Raw genomic sequence first — 24,294 nt, 5'->3', positions numbered from 1 at the left:
TTGAATAAATTCTGTGTACAGTAGCAAGTGCTGTTGCCTTTGGTCCCATGAATACATATTTTTTAACACACTTGAACTTGGACAGTTTTCTATCATAGGTAGCAAAAGCCTATGTACTGTTTACCATAGAACACAACCTGCCTGAGGTGTGCAAAAATAGGGCTTTTGATGGTCCTTCCCTGCCAGGAACACCAGTGGGACTGATGCCCATCGCCTGTTGTCCCTAACCAGGTAGGAGGCCTATCAGCACCATCGCAGATGCGAAAGCATAAAATGTGAATCGTTAAAGCCCATCACAGGAAGAGCGGAGGGCAAGATGCAGAGATTTGCTGCTAACAACCCAGTTAGTTATGGGTACACGATCATTCAGAAAATACCTTTAAGAAGCACATTTTAGGTTTCCAAGAATGTAGGTTGCTGCCTGAATATAGCCTAGATGCCTTGAGGAATCACTCCCTTGCCATCCTTAATTTTTTACACATCCTCGTGTTGATAGGTTATGAAGCCTTTTCTGGCTGTCACATATAGTGAAGAGTGATTTGTTTGTTCCTTCCTCCTTTGCGCTACCAGTTTAGGTAGACAGTCAGGTATGGTATTACAATGCAGATGTGGAAGTCTTACTCTGGTCTGGTTTCACACTGTGACATTGAAGTGAGAGATATTTTTATGAACATGCTCGTTTAATAAGTTGTGTCAGCTAAATCAGTGTATGATTTTAACACTAGGGTCCTGTGGCTCCTATTTGAATAACTCCAGTAAAGCCCACATTGTAGTTAGATTTTAATGATGTTTTGTACTCATATAGCAATAGTTGCAATAATGCAATTAATATGTATTAATTACTGTTACTCTCAACCAACCACAGAGGTGGCAAAGGAGAAAGTGGGGACAAACCCACAATGGTGACAAGCCCTTAACAAAAATTATTTTCAAAGTGGTCTGTACAGGCTCATTTAAATCTTACCAAAGAGGAAGGATGTAACATTTTTACCCTGGTTTAACTCAGAAGCATATGAATTTGGGGATCTTTGATTGCCTTGATGCAGATAAAAGGGAAGTGGGGGGAAAGAGGTGGATTGTGGCAAGTAGCTTACAGAAAATCCAGACAACATACTTTTAATCTTTGTTTCCCTGGATTCTACCCACTAGAGGATAACTCACCCGTTTGATTTACCGTCATGTTTAAACAACCGTCAGGGACTTCAGAAAGCTATGGTTTATATCAAAGCATGGTGAAGTAAAATTAGCTTAATTGCTCAACTGAGGAATCAAATATAATAAAATAACTAAGGGAGGCTTACAGGTGAATTCAAAACTAGGCTTACACAAAAATGGAAAATATGCAGAAGGATGAGCTAATTCCGTGTCAGAGCTGCAGCCATTTTCTAGGGGAGCTTGGTGATCAGTTCCCATAAAGAAACACATGCAGAACTTCAGCTCCCTGCCTTGCTTTGTTTTGACCTAAAGAAATATCTGAAATCACCCAAGTTTAAAAAAAAAAAAAAAGAAAAAAAAATTCTTGGTAGTCTATATTCCTGACCATTCATTTATTTGCATTAGATGTTCCAGCCCATCTATTCTGTTGTGCTCTATATGTTCACTAGAGACTTAAAAACATACTACTTAAATATATTAGGAAACCAAAGATTACTTTAACCAAACAAAATGATGACTTTTTCTTTACTGAATCCTTATCCAGAGATGTTTCTTACATCTTATGTTAAGTAAGGTGATTTACATTCATCGTATGCACTGCATGTAGGCATTGGTTTGGATCCCAATTAAGACTGACATTTAAGGACATCTGTGTGGGTGTGTGCTAAAATAAAACAATATTTGTCCCAAAACTGAGATAATAGGAGATGCTGGTGACTCTTCTTACCTGTGAAAAAAAGAGGGAACTCCTTAAGCTCAGAGCACGCCTTTTGTTACAGGATTAACATAGCTCTTGGAAGGGGCTTTGTTTATTTACATGTTTATATGAGGAAAACTGCAAAGTTACCATTTTGGTGACTGTGATGACTAGGAAGCATCACTTAGTGCTCATACTGTACCTGTTTAGTTACATGAATGTATGGAACCGGTCACACTCCATGTTTCCCACAAAACGTACATCAAATTTCATCAGCTAAGGCAATAGCTTTCATTTATATTTAATAACCTGGTATGTAAACCTTGCCTACACTTGCAGTTGGCTATGTTATCCTATGTATTCCTATTCAAAATGGAAGACATTTTAGTGAGGTTTGGAGTAGATGAGGTACTGCTGGGAGGGAAGAGCATTAGAAATGTACTAAGATGTTAGAGGTCTACAGATAAACTGTGACCTAAGGAAATACCACCGTGGAGTAATGACAAGCTCAGGGTTTGTTTGCTTGGGTTTTGTTCTACCTAGAAATGTAGTTTAGTTTAGATCGTGTTGTGTTCATGCTGTATTTACAGGCAAAGAAAGGAAACTATGCTTTCCTGTGGGATGTGACGGTGGTGGAATACGCCGCGCTGACGGATGACGAATGCTCTGTGACAGTAATTGGAAACAGCATCAGCAGCAAAGGATACGGGATAGCACTCCAGCATGGAAGCCCCTACAGAGATCTTTTCTCCCAGAGGTAAATTGAAACAAACCTTGTTTTATAGGATTCCTCTCTACAACTAGCAACCATTTGTGGTTCACATTAATTTTGGCAATTATTGAATAAAGGACAGTGAATAAGTGACAGCAGAGAGGTTATGAGTTCCAGCTTCAACAAAGCTGCTGCTTCTGCTCCACGTGCATCTGCTTAGGGAGGAGGAGACTGGAGGGGGTGTGTGGCCTCACATCTCCAGGCAGCACTGCTTCTGGCAGAAAAAGGACTGATGTCCTCAGAGCTTTGTATGGGCTAGGGGAGAGATTGAAGAGAGATATTTGATTCATGCAACGTTTTTCAGGCTATGAAGCAATGTGTTGCTCCCTACAGTAAGCAAGTAATAACACCCTGGTTTACCCTTTAGGGTGGAGAGACAGGTCGAAGGCTCGCAATGGTATAGGAAAACAAGAATTGCTGAGTATTGCATGGGATTGCCAAGACTATGAGACTATAAGACTATGCCATTTAGTGATCTCCGAGCCATCAGCTAGGCATATCTTTTTCATGTGAATGTGTACACTGAAATGAAGACATGCAGTTGTGCAGGCATGTGTGGCCTTAGCAGAAGGTGAGCGGGTGCTCCGCTCCAGGCAGGGTGCTGAAGCAAGATTTCCTCGTCTCGCTCCTTCTTTATAAAAAGGAGTAAAACTCCAGCTGCATAAACAGACACAAAGCTGCCTCAAGAGAAAAGGTTGTTAGTAAACAGCTAAAACAGTTATCAAACCAAATCCAAAATGAATCATTCATGGAGAGAAGGGACACTTCACAAGAGGCAAAACAATGATTAATTAACAACTGTTAACAGAGTAATTAAGGCATGAAGTAACAGCATTGAAATAAAATCTTTTTGCAAACTACATTTGCTGAAGTAAATGAGTTGGTCGCTGCTTAAACAGATTTTTATTAAGTGGCGCACAAATAGTAGCATGTTTAGTCTCACATGATTTTGAAATTATTGTGGGAGAGCAGCAGTGGAGTGGGTTGAGTATTTCGCTAGTGGGACCAGCTGTTACAGCTGAATGTAGCCAGACCAGGCATGACTAACTGGAATATAGTGATTTCCCTTGGAAATGCTTCTTGCATTGCAGTGGAATTTTTGACAGTCTCTTCTTTTTCTAAAGTTACCCATTGGACTTTACCCTGCTGCTGTGAGTAGAAAGAAATCCTGGTATAACAGTTTCAGATGAAGAATACTACACAGTGGTGGTGGTGGGATGGAGTTTTGAATTGTGGGACGGTACATTTAAGAGTTATGTGTGACACACAGAAAAGACCAAAAAACTGTGAAAAAGTATCATTGAAAATAAAACCTGTCTCTTGAAATTTCTGCAGGATCCTAGAGTTGCAAGAAAGCGGAGATTTGGATGTTCTTAAACAGAAATGGTGGCCACGGATGGGACGTTGTGACCTGAATAGCCATACCAATGCACAGACAGATGGGAAGGCACTCAAGCTTCACAGTTTTGCAGGCGTTTTCTGCATTTTAGCAATAGGCCTTCTTCTTGCATGCTTGGTGGCAGCATTGGAGTTGTGGTGGAACAGCAACCGTTGTCATCAAGAAACACCAAAAGAGGTCCATAACTTTTATTCTTATCACAATTAAAAGTAGAAAACACAAAAGAAAGAGAGAGTGAGTGGAAGTTGTGGGATTTTAGGTGCTCTCATACAATAAATTTGATTTATTTTGATTCACCATACTAAGCTTTGCATATAACTTTTTGGGTGGTTGTTTCTAAACAAATAAAAAAAAAACAAAACATGTCTTTTGTGCACATGGAAGGTGCCAAACTGACAGCCCTGGAGACTAAAGTCCTCTATTTATTTATAGAGCAGATACAGCATGGGCAGCAGCAGTGCAAACTTCCCCACATTGCCCCACCAATGTGCCTCAACCCTGACCTGGAGAGACCACCTTTAGGGGTAAGAGAGTAGTTCAGAAACATGCCCTTGGCCTCTCTGCTGTGGGTGACGGGGAGGCCAGTCACGGGCACCCAGTTGGGCCATCTGCGGTAATGTTTTCTCTGATCTGAGACCCTATCCATCAGCTGTGAGAACCATGTCCATCCTGCACAGGCTATGCAGCTGCCAGCCAGCTGGTAGCTCTTTTCCTTCATGGCTGACCTAGGCTGAGTTTGAAGAGGTACACAAGCAATTAAAAATAAACCAGTTAGTTATTAATTGAATACGCCATATTGCCATGACACTGTTTAAATGCTTCCTTTCTTTTGAAATCAGTTTTATTTCTAAAAGTAGGAGCCTCTGAGTAAACTGACCTTCATATGACATATTTTACCTAGGAAAATACATCTGAGAATTTCTTATTTTTGAAGTTTTCATGCACAGCAGTGAGTAAGAGTTAGCAATGCTATGATAGAATAACCAGTCCATACTCAGATCTGTCTTGCATGAAGCCTGTATTTGTTTACATAGATTAAATGTTTAACAAACTAACCTCTTGTAATTTTGGAGACACTGAGGTATTTGTAGGTGCTTTCATCTTGGAACAGATGTTTGTTACAAGCAAATAATAGCAGTGAGCTGCACTACAGCTGGAAAATAGTACATAGCCCATCAATTCCAATCTATGTTTCTCAAGTTGCCAAGAGTACTACACTAATTGACATACCTATCACCTGTAAGCAATTCTGGCAAATGTGATCTGAAGATATATGCTGCAGTCTGTAATGTTGTGAAATATTTATCAGTAAGATTACATTCTTCTGAGTTCCTGCTTCTCCCATTTGAATTCATCCATCAAGTGCTCGGTGATAAACATCTGTACCATGTTTGTGGGACAAAGCTGCAAAGTCACCCGTCTGTGGCTCCACAACATAACAACAGCGAAAGGGAAATTTTGGCAAAAGTAAGCAAGTCTCCGCTTTGCACAATGCAGCACTCCAAAAGCAGGCACAGGGAGAGCACAAGTAGGTACTCTTATGAAAGCTTATAAAGAAGCTTTCATATGAACAGAAGTGCATGTTTAATTGCTCTTTGGTTAAATACCGTAGCATTTTGCCCTGCTGCCTTGTAGAAGTCGCTCCTGCTGTAACTCCAAAGGCCCCACCCCGCGTTAGCATTGCTAAGGCCTAAACCCTAGCAGTAGATGGTTCACTGCCCACTGTGAAAGCCCGGCAGGGCAAGGGGCAGGGACGTTGTCTGAAGTATCCTCATGCTTCGTGTGCACAAGCATTCATCTTGCCATATTCGGCAGTGCGTTCCCCTCTCTACGCTCAGGGACTCGCCTTTGTGCATCTTTGTAGAGTGAGATGAGAATATGCCTCAAAGGCAGTTTCATATAGGCAAGGTGAAATAATTCATTCTTTTATTGCAAGGAGTTTTAAATACCCAGTTTCCATCTCAGAAAAAGGATCCGTCTTCCTGAGTTTAAATATTTTCTTTTTGCCCACCCCCTTCATTTCTCTTTTTATAACTGTAAGAAGGATTATTACAGATCCCTGCCTACCCCATCCCATCTTTTCTGCCCTTCCCGTCCCTCTCCTCCTCCTCCCTTTTCCCTCCAGCACGTTCTCGATTCGCGTTTCTCTGTACATCCTCTTTTGCAGTTTCTGTGACAAACAATAGAATACTTTCAAGCTTCCATTTTTAAAAGTATACTAAAATCACCCATATGGTAAAGCTGGACTTGGGAAGATCACCCGTGGGGGGGGGCTGGGTCTGCCCTTATGGTGCAGCTGGTCTGGGTTAAGGGAGGCAAATTAAACTCAGGCACAGCGCACACAAACAGGCTCAGAAAAGGTCAGCGATGTGAGTGCTACAGAGAGAGCGGGCAGGTTCAGTGGGAGCCCTGGCACAAGTAGGTGTTAAGGTTGAATGAGAAAGTGCGTGTTCCTGAGGAGCGGGCCCAGGGATGATGAGGGCTCACAGGCCGAGCCGGCGAGGAGGAAAGCGTAGGGAGCATATGTGAGGCAGGCGGGATGGAACATAACGAGGGGTCCCCGAAAAAGGTCAGCTGGGTGCAATGAAAGGCAGGCAGCTAGAAGCACCTTTGGATCAGGTCAGAGCAGCCAGAGGGAAGGGCGACTGCCGCCCAGTGCCGTGGGTGGGCAGCGTCTTCTGGGATCCTCTGCTTAAACGTGACACAGCCACGTTGTTGTGACCATCTGAGCTCGTTTTCTCTCGGCCCCTCTGCAGATCGGCCCGTGTAACACACTAACCGTAACCTGAGCTCTAAACGCGCGCCCAGGGCCGGCCCAGCCCCCGCAGGCAGCAGCCGAGGGCCCTGGCCCTGGTCCCGGCCGGGGGTCCCGGCCCCGGGGCCGCGGCGGCTCCGGCCCCTCGCCCCGGGCCGCGCAGCGGGCGGGCCCGGGGGCAGCGCGCCGCCTTCTGATTGGCCCGGGCGGCCGGGACCCCTGGAAAGCAGAAGCGGCTACGTGACCGGCGGGCCCGCGGCGAATGGCCGCCCGCCCGGCGGGAAGGTGCGCAGGGGGCTGGGGGTAGCGGGCTGCAGTCACAGTGACCACAACATCCACTCGGATAAATTAGCAAACGAACGTAGCAGATATTTCTTGGGAGATTAGTGGGCAGCAATATTTTATTTACTTACTACTAGTGAGGAGGGATTGAAGAGGGATTGCTGATGGCCACTGTCATTAAGATAGGAAACCAAATTTCAGAAGAGGTGGTGTAGATTGGTTGAAGTTTTTCAACGTATTCACGAGAACCAAGTTTCAAAACTTTGGGAAGGACAGGATCCAGGGATGAGGGGAGCATTGAGTCCTGGAGACTCCTCTGCTTGAGTCAGGAACAATGGCTGAGCATTGCTTAGGGGACCAAAAGCAAGAAGAAGATTTGATCTCCGGGAGGAGTGTGTTTGGGATATCCCATTTCTGTCACTGTGTATTATCCAGCATTTCTACAGCAATACCCATAATAACAGAGCTACAGCATGCATAGCACATGCAGAACATTAAAATCTGCCTCTTGGGTGCATCTGATACTCCAGCCAAGTCGTTAGTTCAGTAACAGCTGCAAACTTTAGTCATGCTGCTGATTTTCTGCTTTTGGGAAGGCTTTGGTAAAACACGAGTTCTGTGATACCATCAAAAAAATGTGGGAACTGGATTATCTTCCAACCATTTTCTTCTGTGAAGTGCAGAGCTTGTGGAGGGTCACAGAAAGGGCTGATTTTCTTGCAGCCTAAGATTAGACTTTGGTGTCACCTCATCCACAACTCACCTCATGAGGCAAAGGACAAGGAGGCAGTGTTGGGCTTCTGTGTGACCCTTACCCTGTTAGGAGCTTTATAAATCCATTGTAGAAAATTACAGCGGATTCAGGATCAAATGAGGAGTTGTCATGACTTGTAGAGCCCTTGTGTAACATTCTGTCTTTGGCTTGACCCACTTGGTAGGCGGTATCATGCCAACAATTGCCAACTCAAAAACCAGACAGATGTTGGGAAGATGGATGCACGACTGCTGTGGCAGATTTATGACAGGGTTGGACGGCCATGCAGCTTGCTGGAGAGAGAGAGAAAGGATTTATTTAGAGACTGTCGTTTTGTATGTCAAGGGTCTGTGAAGTCTGTGGCTGGAAGAACATGCACAGCCTTCATTAGCATTGGAGAAATGTTTTCAGCTGACATTAAGGTGTTGATATTTGCCAGTTTGTTGTCTTTTCGTCTTCCACTTTGTATTCCTTTGGCTTTTGTGGGGGTTAGCCTGAGCCAATACATTGAGGTGTTCAAGGACTTGAATGTCTGTGTGCTATAAATCACAACTCTTAATTACAATGAGTGTGAAAAACATAGTGTTAACTATGTAACTGGGAGGAACAAGAAGCCTATCTTTTGAAACCCAACAGCGTAACTTGGACTTTGACATGAAACTGATCTACATTTGTAGAGACTTTATAGGAAGAGTTATGTCAGACAGAGACTACTTCCAACTAGAATATTTTTTACACTGTTCACAGATGAAGAAAATCTGCCCTACTCAATTAAAAAAAAAGTATTGTTTCTACCCATTAAGTCAGTTCATTAAGATAAACCTCCAGAAAAGATGGACTTCCTTTTCTTTCCCAAAACCATGGTTGACATTGGTTCACAATTCTATCGTGCAAGGAACAGTGAGGTTTCTTGCTAGAAGAGTGAAGGCTGGGTTGATTTTCAGGATGTTGATACAAGATATTTTTATTCTATTTGAAGCAGATTTGTAAAAATGTTTCTAATGAGTTCTGCTGTAAAAGTCTTAATGTTATTCCTTTTAATTCTTCATTTAATCATTATCAGATCAGATTAACAAAAGAAAGATTAGCTCCGACATCAGGAAAAAATGTATACCTGCAACACCATGCTGCATTCTTCTATTAGGGCTCAAGTTTGTAATCTCATAAAGTTGGAAAGATATATAGAAAGGTTTAAATGTCCTTATTATTTTCTTAATCAGGAAAATTTACGTTTGGTCATCTTTTTCAAATCAGATTTTGTAGAATTTACAATCATCCTCTCCTAAATGTTGTTAATACCCAGCCATCCTATACCCACAGTGAAATTTAGCCAGCTCATATATCTATCTCTATGTGTTAAAATCTTAAATTTACACAGCTGCTACTCAGCCTGCAATACTGATACCAAATCTTTTGACTTTGGTAAGCTTCAGAAATTTGGGGAGTTGTAAAATAAAAAAGGAAAATTGATATTTATTCTAGAATCTCTGTTCAGTCACTCTGTGTCCCTTTTGAATAGCTGAGCAATCCGATAAATTTATTGAAACCTGGTACCATAGAAATGTTGAGCTTTCAATAATTATCTCTGGATTTCTATATCTTTTGGTATGAGCCCTATGCATTTATTTCATGATATCAGTAAGCTATATAATTTGGATCATTTAACTGCCAAGGGCTTTGCCACATTATCGGGTTGTTTGTATCTTTTATTCCATTTGACAGACTGAAAGACAGTTTTCAAATCTTTGTTGTCATTATGATCAAGTGTAGCTGCTTACTGCGATGGACTCCCCAGCATCCTCTGTGCTTTATCAGCTACGTCTTATTGTGATGTACTATTCCCCTTGAAGATTATTACTACTGAGATCTTTTCAGAACTATTAAGAAAGCACTCCTAGTTCATCTGTGTACTATACTCCAAAACAATGAAAACTTAGAAGCAAAGATAAAATATCATATTATTCATGGAAAGAAAGTTAAATTCCCACATTTTTTCACTGTGCACAAGATGTATTCACTAAAACCAAACCAACGGGCAAACCCACATCAAAGAAAATTAGTCACTTATCCAGGATGATTTTTTTGCTGGGAACTGATATTTTTTGCATCTTCCATAAAAGGTGATATTGATTCACTTATTGTTTATAGAGCTCTTGAAAGACAACGTTACAATGATCTCAAGGAATTCTTGGTTTGATTCTTTCTTAGCTCAGATAATACATATTATAAAACAGAAATGTATTTTCTCCAAACTGGCTGTGCTACTCCTAGCAATGTGAGTGTTTCAGAAACTGTATCTAGTGTGTTTGCAATTTTGTAGTGCATGAAGATTTTGGGTTTTTTACTGGTTAAGGAATAGCATAATTTTCCACCTCCTGAGTTGCTACTAGTCATTGCCTCATAACTTGTTTCAAATTTATAATTCATTAACAATTACAGTCTTCACAGCTTAGTTTGTGATTTCTTAACTTTCTCATGCTTCTGCAAAATCATTTTATTCAACAGACTCTTTTCACTTTTCTGTTCTTACTTTTTATTTTTAAATGATTAAAAGGGGGCAGCAATTCAGGTACTGTCCAGAGTGGGAGCAGACTTGTGTACTAGTAACAGCATCTTATCATTCCTGTTTTCTGCTAGTCCCGGCTTAATAATGTTTTAAATGTTATTGAATCTCAAAAAGTCTAGACTCTGCAATACTTGCTAGCTCTATAGGATAGTGGGAGGTAGCAAAATTACTCTAAAAATCATCACAAATATCTTGGCAGTATGCAGGATGAAAGAAAGAAAACCTGTATCTCTGGCCAGGGCAGCCTTGTATGATCTGCCTTAAGTTCCCCTGTTTCCATGTTTGATGATATGCAAATTCCAGCCTACCTCAAAAATCCGTATTTCCAGCTTTAGCAGTCATTAAAGTTACCCACTAGGACTCTCCTCTGGTATTAGAAGACTATGAAACCCACTGTACCGTAGAAGTGGAAATAGGAGCTAGCAGATACGAGTCCAATGGATCAAAATTTGTTACTGCTAAGAATTGTGGTTTGCACCGTATTCATCTCACTTAAGTTCTCCAACCAGATATTATTCCATGGCAGTCAAGGCTTCCGTACCTTCAGCATGGTGTCAGCAGTGTTGGTTTTGATTATTAAAGAGTCTTATGCTTTCACGATTATTTTCACTTTCCTTGTCTTTTTCTTTGTCACTTCATTTACCTTGTCTCCTTTGTGGTGTTATCTTTTTATCTGAAAATTTTATTTCCCCCAGGATGGTTCCTTTTGAGAATGAAAGGAAACATGAGATCATCAAACTGATATTTTATTTTCCCTTCATTGCATGTCCTCTATATTTTATCTTGTTTTTATTTTAAATTATTTTTTTCTGTATTTTTATGACATGTCTGAAATCTTTGTACATTTTTTGCTCAGTTGCATATAAATGATCATTTGTTTGTATCACTGTATTGTATTCTACTTTTCTAAGAATAAATAAAGTTTTTTGGGGAAAATAAATCATGCAAACACTGGCAAAATAATGCATTTTAATGCCATCTAGAAATTCAGTTTCAAACTAGCTTTGAATATAATATGCTGAGAAACTTCATTTAACTAGCATTTTTAAATCAGCAAAGTGGTGTTAGGAATCAGTCATCCCAGAATGCAAAGTTTAGTGTTGTTTGATGATGAAGTATAAACTGGAAGAATCAGTTAAAGAGGGGAAAAAAAAAAAAAAAAGGAGGAAGGTATAATATGTAAATTGCCTTATACAGAAACTGATAATAGCTGGAAGGGCATCTTAACTAACTCAGTGTTGGCTTTTTACATGAGTGAAGAAACAAGATTTTCTCCTTAGAGGTCCCTAGCAGTGAAACAGATACACTCTAATATCTGGTCACAGTGTGCTCATGCAGAATCCAATGAAATCAGTCAACTCTTGCTATTGATCACCATAGATTTAGGTCAAGGCTATAATGGATTTAAAAGTGACATGTCATCCCCTGATTAATGACATTGGGCCCAGGCTTCTGCTACCCAAAGCAGTGTTGAAACATTCAAGTTTGGTTCCATCATATTTCCCTAGCTGCAAGGAAGGGATTTTTGTGTTTGGCTTAATTTTTCTCAGTCATATAAGAAAACCCTGCTAATAGGATTCTTAGGGATATAATCTGGATTTACTTGGCATGAACCTTGGGGGGTGGGGGGGGCAGAATACTGAACAGAAATAAGCTTAAAAAATGAATGTTGCCATGTGGGGAAGTCAGAAAGAAACAACCTGTTTAAAGTTCCAGTTTGGTAATGAATTAAGTACTTGCTTAAGTTGGATTACATCACCTATCCCAGAGAACTTCTGTGGCTGCTCATGTGCTTGGCATGAGCTTATGTGTTTTACTGAATTGGAGCCTTAATGCATGAGATTCTTTTAGATTCTTCACACAATGTTTACAGAGCTAATGTTTGTATATTTTATCTCAGCCTGCAGTGGTATTTTAAAGTTGACTTTTTGAGGGGGGGGGTTGAATGTTCAGTAATAACAAAATCAGTAAAAGTTTAAAATAAAAACCATAAAATGTGACTGTTTTCTCAATATTTTTTTTACATTTTTTGTGGTTTGTAAAAATGCCTTAGACCTTGATCCAACTAAGCATTTAAACATGTACGTAAAATTAAATAAGAGTTTGATCCTGATCTCACCCAGATCACCAAAACATTTCCGTTCATTTTACTGGTGTAGGATCAAACTTGAGTTGCTTTGAAACCAACATGTATAAACCATAAATTGGAAGTTATATGTGCATTAAAGTGATTTGCTGAAGATTGAACTTACCGTACAATAATATTAAAAAGCAATTTATAAATCTATTTATCCGTTTAATTAAAATAATTTTATAATACCTGAAATAACCTGTGCTCAATATCAGCAAAATATTAAGGAATCACAGGTGCTAATATTGTGGAAAATACATAGAAAAAAAACCAAAAACAGTTTGATGGTTTGGTTATGATTTTCCTTAAGTTCAGAACCTTATTTATAGGCACATATATAGAAAAGACCTACTTGGACTTACTCAACATTAGAAGTACTATTTCTTCAGAAGTATTCAGCATCCAAGAGTTCTCTTTTGGGAAACTGGTGGCCAGATTTTTATTATGCTGAGCTATTTTAATGATTTGGCTGGCCATGTCTTTTCTCATGTCAAAATAGGAACTTGGGCATTTTCCAAAATATAACCCCGAACGGGGGTGCAGAAACCTTTTCAAAATTCATTTTTTAATTAAAACATTTCTGGCTAATAGTCAGGAGTAAGAGTTTTCTAAGGCTTTCTCATAGCTGGAGTGGAGAGAAGAGGCTTTGCAAGACAACTATTGCTGGGCATCACACAGATTGTAGAAGCAACTCCAAGTGTCTCCTGTGCCAACTCGCTCTTGTACTCCTGGCATAATAGGAAAAAATGGGAACTTTTGAGATTTGGATTTGACTAGGCTGGAATGGTGAAGAAGGATGATGATAGAGCAGTCTGTTATGGCTGATGCTCCAGTAGAGTAAATCAGACTGTTAAAGGGTAGCATTGCTTTGCTTTGGGCTCAGTAGAGTGAAAAATTACATCCCTTATTGATTAGATAATAATTTAGGATTTAAAAGCTGTGTAGAGCAATGTAAAGAATCCATGAATTTTTAGTAAGTTTTGGAACAGAACCTTCATGAATTTAATCTTTACTTCATAAAAGAATAATATGTCACTTCACAGGGTCATTTTAGATGTAGTTGAATTTTGAAAACACCACCCTCTTCAGGACCATCCTCTTTGGTAGCGGTGGCTAGAATTCGCTATTTCAAACCAGAATTATAAGAAGTAATAAGTATATGTTTGCTAAAAAGAGTGAAATATTAATTACATTGTTAGCCTCACTATCTTGATCCTTTTTTTTCTCTCCATGTCTTCCTTTCCCTTTCTATCTGGAGATGGCCAATGATGTGAGATTGGGCCTCAGAAGCATGGTGAGAATTTATAATAAACATACAGATAATTGGTTTGTTGTTGAAAATGCCTGTACAGATGAATCCTTGCTAGTTTTCTCCTCATTTTTACCTCTTCCTGGAAATTCCCTTGAACCTAACCTTTGTGTTATGGGAAGTGCCTGTAACTACAATATATGCAGTGTGTGCACAGTAAAGGTTTCTCTATGTGCAAATTCTCCTTTCTCCTAAAAGAGTTCCTTTGCAGAGACATTGGCATGCTCATCAACCAGCACTCATTCAGTACTGCATTTTGCTGCTTGTGTTGAAAAACGTTTCTTGGCATTCTCTTACTGTCCTGTTTATTTTTAAGCTCATGAACACTGTGGAAACATCAGTATAATGTGAACCAGTCATTCATTTTCTTTGTAGTTGAGTTACCAGCTTCTAATGCTTGTGAACCAAGGTTGGTAAGGATTTTAAAGGTTGAATACCTCAGCATGAGGCTGAATGTCCCCTTTGTATTGAATAACAAATAAGGATGCTATCACAGCCTCTCAGCTTGCGAGTTTGAGTCTGCTGTTGGTTGTAAGGACTAGCCAGTGTTTCTCTGTGATTGCACTTAGTTAATGGATTGTGATGAAAGTGGGAGCAGCCCACTGCAAGAGACTGTGGGGCTACCTGCTGGCACCTAATGTGCAATGCTTGTCCCATTGGTACTGTGCCCTGCATATTTATTCACACAGTGCCATAGCATGTGGATGTAGTTGAAGAGAAAAAATAAAACACAGACAGATGTTCAGCTGGTTTAAATTGGTGTGCATTGTCAGCTTCAACAGCCTGGTGGCGAACTTATCGTCTGGTGCATTTCTGGACAAGGCTCACAGGCTCAAAGCATGGGACAGTTAAGCCATCTTAAGAATTAGATCCCTGGCTAGATGTGATTTCAGGTTGGATAAATCTAACCTGGGTAAGGGCAGCAATGTGAGTGTGGGAAGATACGGACTGCTTCCTGAAGCTCCTTGCTACTTGTAGCAATTATGTATCAAGTCACTGTTACTTCATTGGTCTCTAGGGTTTTGGTAATAGTTTCTTACTTTCACCAATTATAGGTATTTTCTGGCTGTGGGTAGGTGGGAATAAACATTGGCAATGTATTTGAAACAATTTTCTATCACGTTAACATCATCTTTGCAGTATTCTGTTCTTTCTCACTTTTTTTCAGGTTTACTTAAAAGGGAAAAGAACATTACTGTCTCTTCATAAAGGAATCTCTGCTCTCTGGTGAAGGAGAGCATCTCCTAGTGAATAAGGTGGCCTCTTGTACATAATTTTTTATGAAGTTTTGTTTCTTTGAAGATGATTACACATTGAATGAAATTAATATATTGCAAGCTTCTTTCATTTATTTTATCCTTTCAGTTGGATAACAGTCCTCAACTGGACCTCAACTGATGTCAGTCTCAATGCATTCTCCTAACAGCTGTTTTATGGATGATAGCTTAGTTAATTGCTAATTTAAAATACATGGTACAGTTTCCACTTATAAGAGCAGAAGCTTGATTGCAGAGTTGGGCCTATTTATAAAAGTAGCTTTCAAGTAGACTCTCGAGGTGCATCTGTACTTATTTCTAATAAGATACTGTTACGGTCAAACTGGCATCTAGCAGAGTACACTCAGAAACCACTCAGCAAATTTTATGTAACATTAAGTGCTATTTGACTAGGTCAGTTGCCTGTGTTAAATTAATGACAGCAAACATATATCATCACTGCATCTGTTTACACGTCTGTCTGCATTTCACTGCATTGTCGACTGTGGAATCTCTAGAATAATGAGTGTGGCAAACTGAGTTGTATTAAAAAGGGGTTATTTGTATTAATATAATACCACACTGTTGTCATTGTTTTGCAGCACATCTATTACATATATTATCATTGCTTTTTCTTCTCAAGCAAGCCAATTATGTCTAGTTTTGCCACTCTGTCAGAGCCTCCTGGAATAAATTAAAATTTCAGCTTTATATATGCAGTAGCTGTAGCTGAAAGTAATGATAATGACCCTGGGTGAATACAGAATTTCAAAATAATCTTAAACGAACGTACATATGCAGAGCTGCTGTTTCTTCATTTCTCCTTAACAAGCTAAATATTTGAGTCCATGATGTCTGAAACCCCATGGGCAGAAGCTGGCAGCTGGGTGGAGCTGTGGGTTTTGACGCTGAGCTAAGAAGAAAATAGCCTGTGGGTACCTGAGCAGGGACGCTTAGCTGTTTCAGTTTTGTCTCTCTGCTTTGTTTTTCAGTTATGCAGTATGTCTGTCTGTGCATGCAAGTGCCTCAGAGACTTCCTTTCTGCCTAGCTGGGTACATGTGTGCCTTCTATCATCTGTGTCTCATTACCACTGATACTTGTATTTTTTAACATATGTGTATGGGTTAAGAGGTGTTTTATACGGTTGGTAGAGGGACTGGCATGTAAGCTGTTCAAGGTCAGAAGAGGAAATGTCTGTCTGAGGCTGGGGCTTGACTCAAATTTTGAACCCCAGTCCTAATCACAAATTGTCTTTATTTTTTTAAATAGTTCTTTCACAGAATGAAAATGTAATACTAACTTTTATGTGTTGGTTTCATTCTCTCACCACAAGATAATCCTTCATATTGTCACCCAAGACAGAAACAAACAAACAAACAAAACAGAAAAGCATCATGATTGATGATTAAGACTATAGTACTTTAAAAGCATTATTTTCTGCATATGTCCTGACGCTTAGTAAGAGCTGCATTAACAGGCTTTTAATACTTGGCACAGTTATCAGCATCTGACCGGGAGGTATTGACGCATTCATGATAGTGCCTTGGTGTATGTGCCTGTCTGCCCATATTGGCTAAGTTTCTGAATTTTTAGTGCTTGATATTTAGGGTCAGGACCATCAGTCTTTATCTTCTCCTCTAGCCTAGTGTGGTTTTATTTGCATGTGTGGGATGCAGATGCAACTTATCACAGCTTTGGTGTAGTTTTAGCATCAAATTTCTGCAGATATTTGGCCTACCTTTTTGGACATTTGTCTCCCTTTTTGACCTTACTGAAACTGCTTAATCAGCTTGTAACATTTTTATCTCTTCAAGTGGCTTCTCTTGAACTTTGTGCTAAGATCAGAGAAATCACGAGTAAGAACAAGAGGCCACATTAGTGTCTTTAATAAAAATATTTTTCTCAGAAATCTTCCCTGTGGAAAATCCCAACCGTTACAATCCTGGCAGCTGAACAGTATCACCTTGAATTAATTGTGTTTAGGGTGATCTAGGCAATTTCTTGAAAACATCAGCCAGTAGCTCCTTTCCAACACTCAGTGAGATGTCTTTCATATTTGATAATGTTAACTGACTCCAAACCTCCCAAGTAGTTTCATATTCTTTCAATCTGACTGCCCACAGGCTTTTATTAGAGCCCACTGTCAAAAGTTGCAGAAAATAAGCTAGAAAAAAAATATTGATTACTCTGTAAATCATCCTGTCTGCATTTATATCTTGCCATAATTTCTCTCCCCATGATAAGGCCAAACTTGGTTAGTCCCGAAAGGAGCTGTAGTTTCATCCAGGTGCGGTTGTGCAGGATTAGTAGTTCCCAGATAATTCTGGTGAGCATCCTTCAAAGCCACACCAACAGTTGCCGTGGTGTGCTCCTGCTGTTGGTCATAGGCCATTGAACCTGTCGCTCATGATTAAGTGCTTGGGACGTATCAGAAACATGCCCTTCATTTGCCCTTCCAGAACTCAAACCCATTGGGGAGGAATGACATTTAAATTGGTATTTATGAATTAGATAATTTCCTGACCAGAAGCAATGTTCGGTTAGCTGTTTTCCTTAAGCTTGACGAGGATAAGCCTGTGTTTATAATTAATTTTCCTTACACGTGATATTTTTTCTTCCCTTCACTGATTAATTTCTTCATCTGATCTATTTGGAGTACAACATTAATAGTGAAAATAGAATTATGAAGGTAGCAAAGGAAAAATATTTTATCTCCTTCTGGCAACACAAGTGTATACATTTATCCAATGTAGCTATATATGAAAAGTGAAGTTGAATTGGCAGGAAACATCTGAGATATGACATATTTATAACATTAACTAAGTTTTACATATTAAGTACAAAAGAGAAAGAGAAGAAGCCTTTGTGTCACAGACACTGAAGTATTAAGTTTGGAGCTCATTCATTCAGCTCTGAAGAGACCTAACTGGAGCTAAGTGAAGCTGAAGCCAGAAACCCTTGTGAAGAGAAGCAGTAAGGCTTCCCCCGAGGGGCTTTCCTTTGGGTAAGGGAAGTCTCTGTGCTGGAAAACCGGCACACCAGCCTCCACTATGGCTCCTGTTTTTTCCTTCCAGCAGCAAGGTCTGGTGCTTCTGCCATGCCCTAGCTCCAAGCTTCAATTTATTAATATCTAGTAATTTATTAATTTTAATTTGTTAATTTTTTCATAGAGGAATGCAAAAATAGAGAACAGTTACGGCATTGGAAAGCTTAAAAATCTTTTGCAATGCTACATTACCATTTCACAATTCAGGTGACAAAGCCTCAGGAAATGAAAAAAATGCAACGTAAGTGCTTAAAAATTATAACAAATGGCTCATGTTTAATGAGAATTATAGAACTAAAACCAAAGGAGAACAGTGAACAAACAAGGGAGCAAAACATCATAACTTTTATGATTTGTTTTTCTGGCTTTATTACCATTTAACCCTTTTTCCATTTACCTTGTTACTTTTCAGTAACATATGCTTTGTTACTGAATTTTCCAGGAGAACAATAAATAAAAAGAAAGATGAGATTTACAGAATTTACAAATTCTGAAAACTTGGCTTGTCAAATAAAGCTATCCCAAAACCTTCAGTTCTGGAAATCTTGGGATTCAAGGCAATCTTCTAGTATGTAACAACAGACTAATCTTTTCAAGGGTTTCTAACTTTTATCTTAGGGTTTTTTTAAAGCATTTGAAAAATCATTCATCCAGCATTAAGATAGTTTCATACAAAGCTTGACATTTTGTTATTTAGCTGCGCTTCATCTAATAAGACAAAGGGAAGAACCTTTAAAAATGTGGTTTTATTATTCCTCAGAGACAGACTTGTTTTCCTTAACCTTTACAAACAGTTTATTTTAACAACAAAAAGAAGGAATAACGTGAACTTCTGGGTTCTTGGAAGCCTTTAAAAACTTTTCTCTGATCTTAATAAGGCCAGAAAGTTGTCCTTAATGCTGAAGAAAGAAGTAGGCAAATGAATTCCCCACCCCTACCTCTTAAAAAAATCCCAAGCGTTTACTTCTCTGCTAACTTCATAAAGTGTTCTGTTGTAGATAAAATGTGACGTCTGTGTGCAGGAATTATGTTTTTCCTTTTCTTGATAATGAAAACTTTAGCACAGTGAAACATAAGGTTATATTGTGAAACCTAAGCAACTGCAAATCCACCATTTTCTTGAGGAATGCTGTCCCAGGGCTGGACTGTGCATAATAGAAGAGGGCAATCCTGTCAGGCCAACAGAGGGAAACATTCCAAACAAGGTGGTCCTTAATAACCCCTCTGGTCTGAAGCAGGAGATGTCTATTAAGAGCATCCCATCTGTGGCTCTTCATGTTTACATCTTAAAAGAGCTAAGCTAAATATATAACCAGGATTAATTCATCCTTTGAATTTTATGACCTATTGTGCATGGATGCTCCAAATGAAGAGCACACTTCATTCACAAATGTATTTTTCCTCTGCAAACAGTTAATGACTGCATGTTGCAAATATTGAAACTCTACCTTTCCCTCTGGCTTGGCTAGTTATCTCAGTCACATTGTATTTGTTCCTGTAGCAAAGCAGGATGGAATGCACTGAGAATGTGCTTGCAATCAAAAAATACAAATACAATTTCGATGTATATTTTCACCTGAAATGATCTGAAGAAGGCATTAGTATTTGGCAAAAGCTCAGAAAAATGCAAATGAGTCATAAACATTTCTCCAAAGTCTTATTTAGGAAAATTTGTTCTAGTATTTGCTCAGTTCTAACCTGAGTTCTCTACTTTTTTCTTATTTTGTAGTAGGGGCTTAGCAAGAACATGGGTCCCAGAAAACTGGAATGCCAACCTAGGTGTCTAAATCAAAGCTAACAGCATTTTTAAGGAAAGAAATAGTACGGGGTACCTAAAGAAGCATTATCTAATGGGCTTCTGGGAGTTAGCTTCCTTAGACACAGATAGCATCATACGTGGTGGAAGCTGAGGTTTGTGGATAAGCAGAACTTTGCAGCAAGCTTTCACTGGCAGACAGCTGACAAAAACACAGCAGTAGGCAGCCAGACATCTGTGCAAAAGCAACCTGCCCATAGAGGTCGAGCCCTTACTCCCAACAGGGGATAATGTAAGGATACTTCTCACACTTGCTCCCAGTCCACAATTTTACTTCAAGAAATAGAAATAAATAATAAAATTATGAATTAAATCCATGTAACCTTCTGGCCATTGTACCACAAATCCTTAATTTACCTAGTTACAGTGTTTATGAAAGAACCTCTGTGTTATCATCTAACTTACTGAATGAAAAGCCTGACAGGTCAGGTACAGCTGTTGGCAAGAAGGACTTAATGCAGCTGCAGGGTTTATCTGGTCAAGTATTGTGTGGTGTCTTTCTGCCACAAAAGTTTGGGGTTTTATTTATTGTCCATTGATTTCCTCTAACTCAAGATTATCTGATTAGAGATTTTCACTAAAAAAGCAGTATTTTCAAAAAAACAGTTTGTTTCTTTGGTGAGGAAGATGATATCCCCCAGGTTTCTGGGAGCTCCATTGGGATTTTGGTGGATTTGTGATGTAAATGAAATAGGAATTCATTTTCTACTGATTAGCGAAGGAGGTGCAACATGCAGCTCAGCCCTGTAATTGTTGAACAATTGTACTCCAGTTGAAATCAATATGGATTTAGCCTAAGCTAAGGACACAGGTTTGAGTTCATCATCATGTAGCACTAATTCATTTCCAAATCCACACAGAGATCAGCAAATCCAACGGTTCTTGAGTAATGTAGAAGTGGTGTTAAATCACAAGTTTAGAATCAAATCTGTAGTTGACATTGACTGGAATCAAGGGCTTTGGAGTTGACTTGTCAATTTACAGGTGAAAGCAAAGTTGCATAGCACTGGGTACCACTGGAATAATATTGTAATTCTCTGTGCTCCACTTGAACACCAGTGGCAAAATATCATGAGGAGTGGGTGGCAGTGGCACCTTATACTTCTCTGTTCCCAGAGCCTAGTTTTTGGCATGAATCAGAGCATCTGTAAAACTGCTGGTGTTGGGTTTAACCAACATTTAAGCACATGTTGATCTGTGGGCAATCAGGAATTACTGGAACACAAAAGTTTCAGGTAGCCCTACTTCTTAGGCTGGAATCTTGCTGGCTGCCTAGTGTAATTACAGGTTTCTGTCAGACCAGGGAATTTCTCCAGTTCCAGAATTGGTGGGCTTTTATAGGTGCTTTGCTACTAGTCTGCTGTATGTTACACTTGCATCAAATGACTACAACTGCGGATCATATCTTTGCTTTATGAAATATACAGAAATGATATAATATAATATCTTTTTACTGGCATTACAATGCTAGCTATTAAAATTCAGTCATACAGCATCCCAGGTTGTTGACTTTACCCTGCCAGTTTTGTTGCTTTCCAATTTGAGCATCCTGAATGCTGTGCTGAGGTGATAAACAGCCCATTGTAGGTCTTTGCTGATTCAGGTTTTAAAGACAACTACTTTTGCTGTATTTCCTCACGAAAGCTAAAATACGTTGAGTAAATGGTCCCAAAAGTCCTGTGAAGAGACCGCTCTGGGAGCCTTAGGCAACACGTTCTCAGAAGATGGTGATGCATTTCTGAAAACCAGCGTTACTTTCCCAAGCTCTGACCACAGACAGACTTTTACCAGATGACATGTCTAGATGACAGGCAGCTTATAGTTGGTCACACAACTGTTCAAAACACAAATGAGTGGTCCCCTCCCCAGGGCTCCCAGCGTAGGTCTTTCTCTGGAACCTGTGTTCCAGTAGGCCTATGGTGTATGCCACATAGGTGACCCAGAGCTTCCTGCCAGGAAGGGAAGACTTCTTCACCATCACAACCCCTGGCCAGTAGATTTTGGCACATGAAGCAACTACCCTGGTGTCAGCTAGGCTGTGCACAGTGTTTTACTGACATGTTCCTTAGAAAATGCACTGCAGCTAGATGAGACAGTGGTGAGCTCTCTTGTGGTTACAAGGTGGCGAGCTGCTTGCTGGAATTTGGAGTCCCAACTCGCTTGTTGACTGCCATGTGCTTTTTTTCTGGGCTTGTGCAAGGTGAGCTAAGGGCTTGTGGGATGTGCTGTTCCCTGGTGCCAGCTCCTGTTAACTGAACCAGAGCCATCTGTTTACCTCCAAGGAGGACGGGATTGACAACATCACAGGCTTTTGCAGGCTGAGGTTGAGGTGGTGTTTTCTTTAGCATGTGTTTATCAGCTGGAGATGTTGGGCAGACCTCAAGGTTTTGCATAGGCACAGATGAAATCGAAGCAATGTAATGAATGAACAGCAACTCCTGTCACACAGAGGAAGTGGAGGGGGGCCAGACGGGATTAGAGATTGTGTTTGGACTGATTGTTCTGGTTTCTTCCCCATTAGGACAAAGAAGTGAACCTGGAGCAGGTCCATAGACGCATGAACAGTTTAATTGATGAAGACATAGCCCACAAGCAAATCTCTCCAGCGTCCATTGAAATCTCAGCCTTGGAGATTGGTGGCATGCAGCCAGCTCAGACCCTGGAGCCGGTACGCGAATACCAGAACACACAACTTTCTGTCACCACCTTTTTACCAGAACAGACAACTCATGGTGCCAGCAGGACACTCACAGCTGCCTCTGGCAGCAACCTGCCGCTGCCCCTGAGCAGCTCAGCCACCATGCCCTCCATACAGTGTAAACACAGGTCGCCAAATGGAGGACTATTTCGTCAGAGTCCCGTGAAAACCCCGATCCCAATGTCATTTCAGTCTGTGCCAGGGGGAGTCATTCCAGAAGCAATGGAGCCCTCGCATGGAACATCCATATGATGAAAACAAACAGTAAAACAACCAGCAGAGCTTTTTAATACAAAATTTAAAAGAAACAAAAAAACACAAAACAGACTCCTACATTTTTCTTGTATATACCTGTAAATAATGAAAGAATGAAGTGGGGTAAAAGTGTATTTTGAATATTCCCAATTTTCGAAGTCAGTAAAAAACAAAACAAAAAACCAAACAAAAATGTATGAATGACTTTGTAAATTTTGTTCTATATGAATAAAAAGGCAAACTACTTGTGATCGTTCTCAAGTGCCAAAGAAGACCAGTTACTGGGACCGAGGGCCGTACATTTTTTTCCCGTGGATTTCAACACTTATTCCCTTACTGTTCTTTTTTGTTGTTGTTTTTTAAGAGAAAAAACATTATCTGTTTCTTGATAGAAAAGTTCACCATGCTCAGATCTCTCCTTTCCCCAGAACCCTATTTTATAGTCAAGATGGCAATTCACTCGGAGAATTTAACAGCTGGTATTAGCATAGTAGTAACAAATGTGTTAAACATGAATTGTAACTAAAATCCAACAAACAAGCAAACAAAAAAAGAGAACTTTTTCCTTCTAACAAGGTTTTAAACTTCCACACGGTTTCTAAGTTTAAGCACAGGATTATCGAATTGGGTTTTTACATGTCTGCTGCACTGTGTGGCTCTTTTATTTAACCTTCTCTGTTTTGTTATATATATAAAATAGGTATTATATATATTATATATATGACATATATATTATATATATAAATGCTTTGATAAACAAAAGGGTTTAGGTTAAGGAGAAAGCTTTTAAGAAAAATTGATCAGCTCTTTTTTGTGTCTTGTGTACACGACTGAAAACGGGGAGGAACCAATGCTGAAAGGAGTGAGACAAGGAAGAGCTTTAATGGGCAGGAGTTAATGGTGTTGCAGTAACTGTGCCCTCTGGTGCCATCTCTTTCTTTAAGATTTCAAGGAATTTGCTGCATAATGGATGCAACACGGTCTGTTGAAGTCATATCCCTGAATGACAAGGCTAAGCTCATGACTATAAGCACAGCTCTGCTATTTTTCCATTGATTTTGTAAAGAGAAACATTTTAATGGCCATGTCTATAATCTTGGTAGAAATGGCTGTAAAATGCCTTTTTTTTTGTCTGTAAAACACAAAGAGAGGACAAAGATAGAGCAACACGAATAGCAAATTTAATGTCTCGTTCTGCAAATATTACCAGTGCAATTTCATATGACAAAAAAATCAAACCAAAACCAAACCACATTGTTTCCTTCCCAAATAGTAGTTTGAATGCCCAAGATAACTGATCTGGCCCCCCCCCCCCACTTTTGCTAATGGACCATCACTGTCTTTCAGAATTGGGATGATTTAGTCTTCTCAAATGTAAGCTTATAGCTAGGTTGTAATTTCC

At 39.7% G+C, this 24,294-nt stretch overlaps 1 protein-coding gene across 8 annotated transcripts in view; it reads left to right on the top strand.

Annotated features, from left to right (window-relative positions):
• Positions 1 to 23,148, top strand: part of GRID1 (glutamate ionotropic receptor delta type subunit 1) — a 557,494-nt gene extending 534,346 nt beyond the window's left edge. For 4 of the 8 annotated variants that reach the window (XM_052799330.1, XM_052799328.1, XM_052799332.1 and 1 more), the window contains 4 exons: positions 2,443 to 2,609; positions 3,960 to 4,200; positions 13,770 to 13,805; positions 22,461 to 23,148. In XM_052799330.1, the coding sequence (XP_052655290.1) occupies positions 2,443 to 2,609; positions 3,960 to 4,200; positions 13,770 to 13,805; positions 22,461 to 22,889 (873 nt within the window). In that variant the 3' untranslated portion in view covers positions 22,890 to 23,148. Of the gene's footprint in view, positions 1 to 2,442; positions 2,610 to 3,959; positions 4,201 to 4,455; positions 12,381 to 13,769; positions 13,806 to 22,460 lie in introns of those variants that run through there. The other 4 variants (XM_052799336.1, XM_052799335.1, XM_052799329.1 and 1 more) reach the window with 4 other exon arrangements.
• Positions 23,149 to 24,294: the final 1,146 nt, after the last annotated feature.

The sequence above is a fragment of the Harpia harpyja genome, chromosome 10, assembly GCF_026419915.1.
Source record: "Harpia harpyja isolate bHarHar1 chromosome 10, bHarHar1 primary haplotype, whole genome shotgun sequence".
Taxonomy (NCBI): domain Eukaryota; kingdom Metazoa; phylum Chordata; class Aves; order Accipitriformes; family Accipitridae; genus Harpia; species Harpia harpyja.
This window is presented reverse-complemented; position numbering and strand designations above follow the sequence as displayed.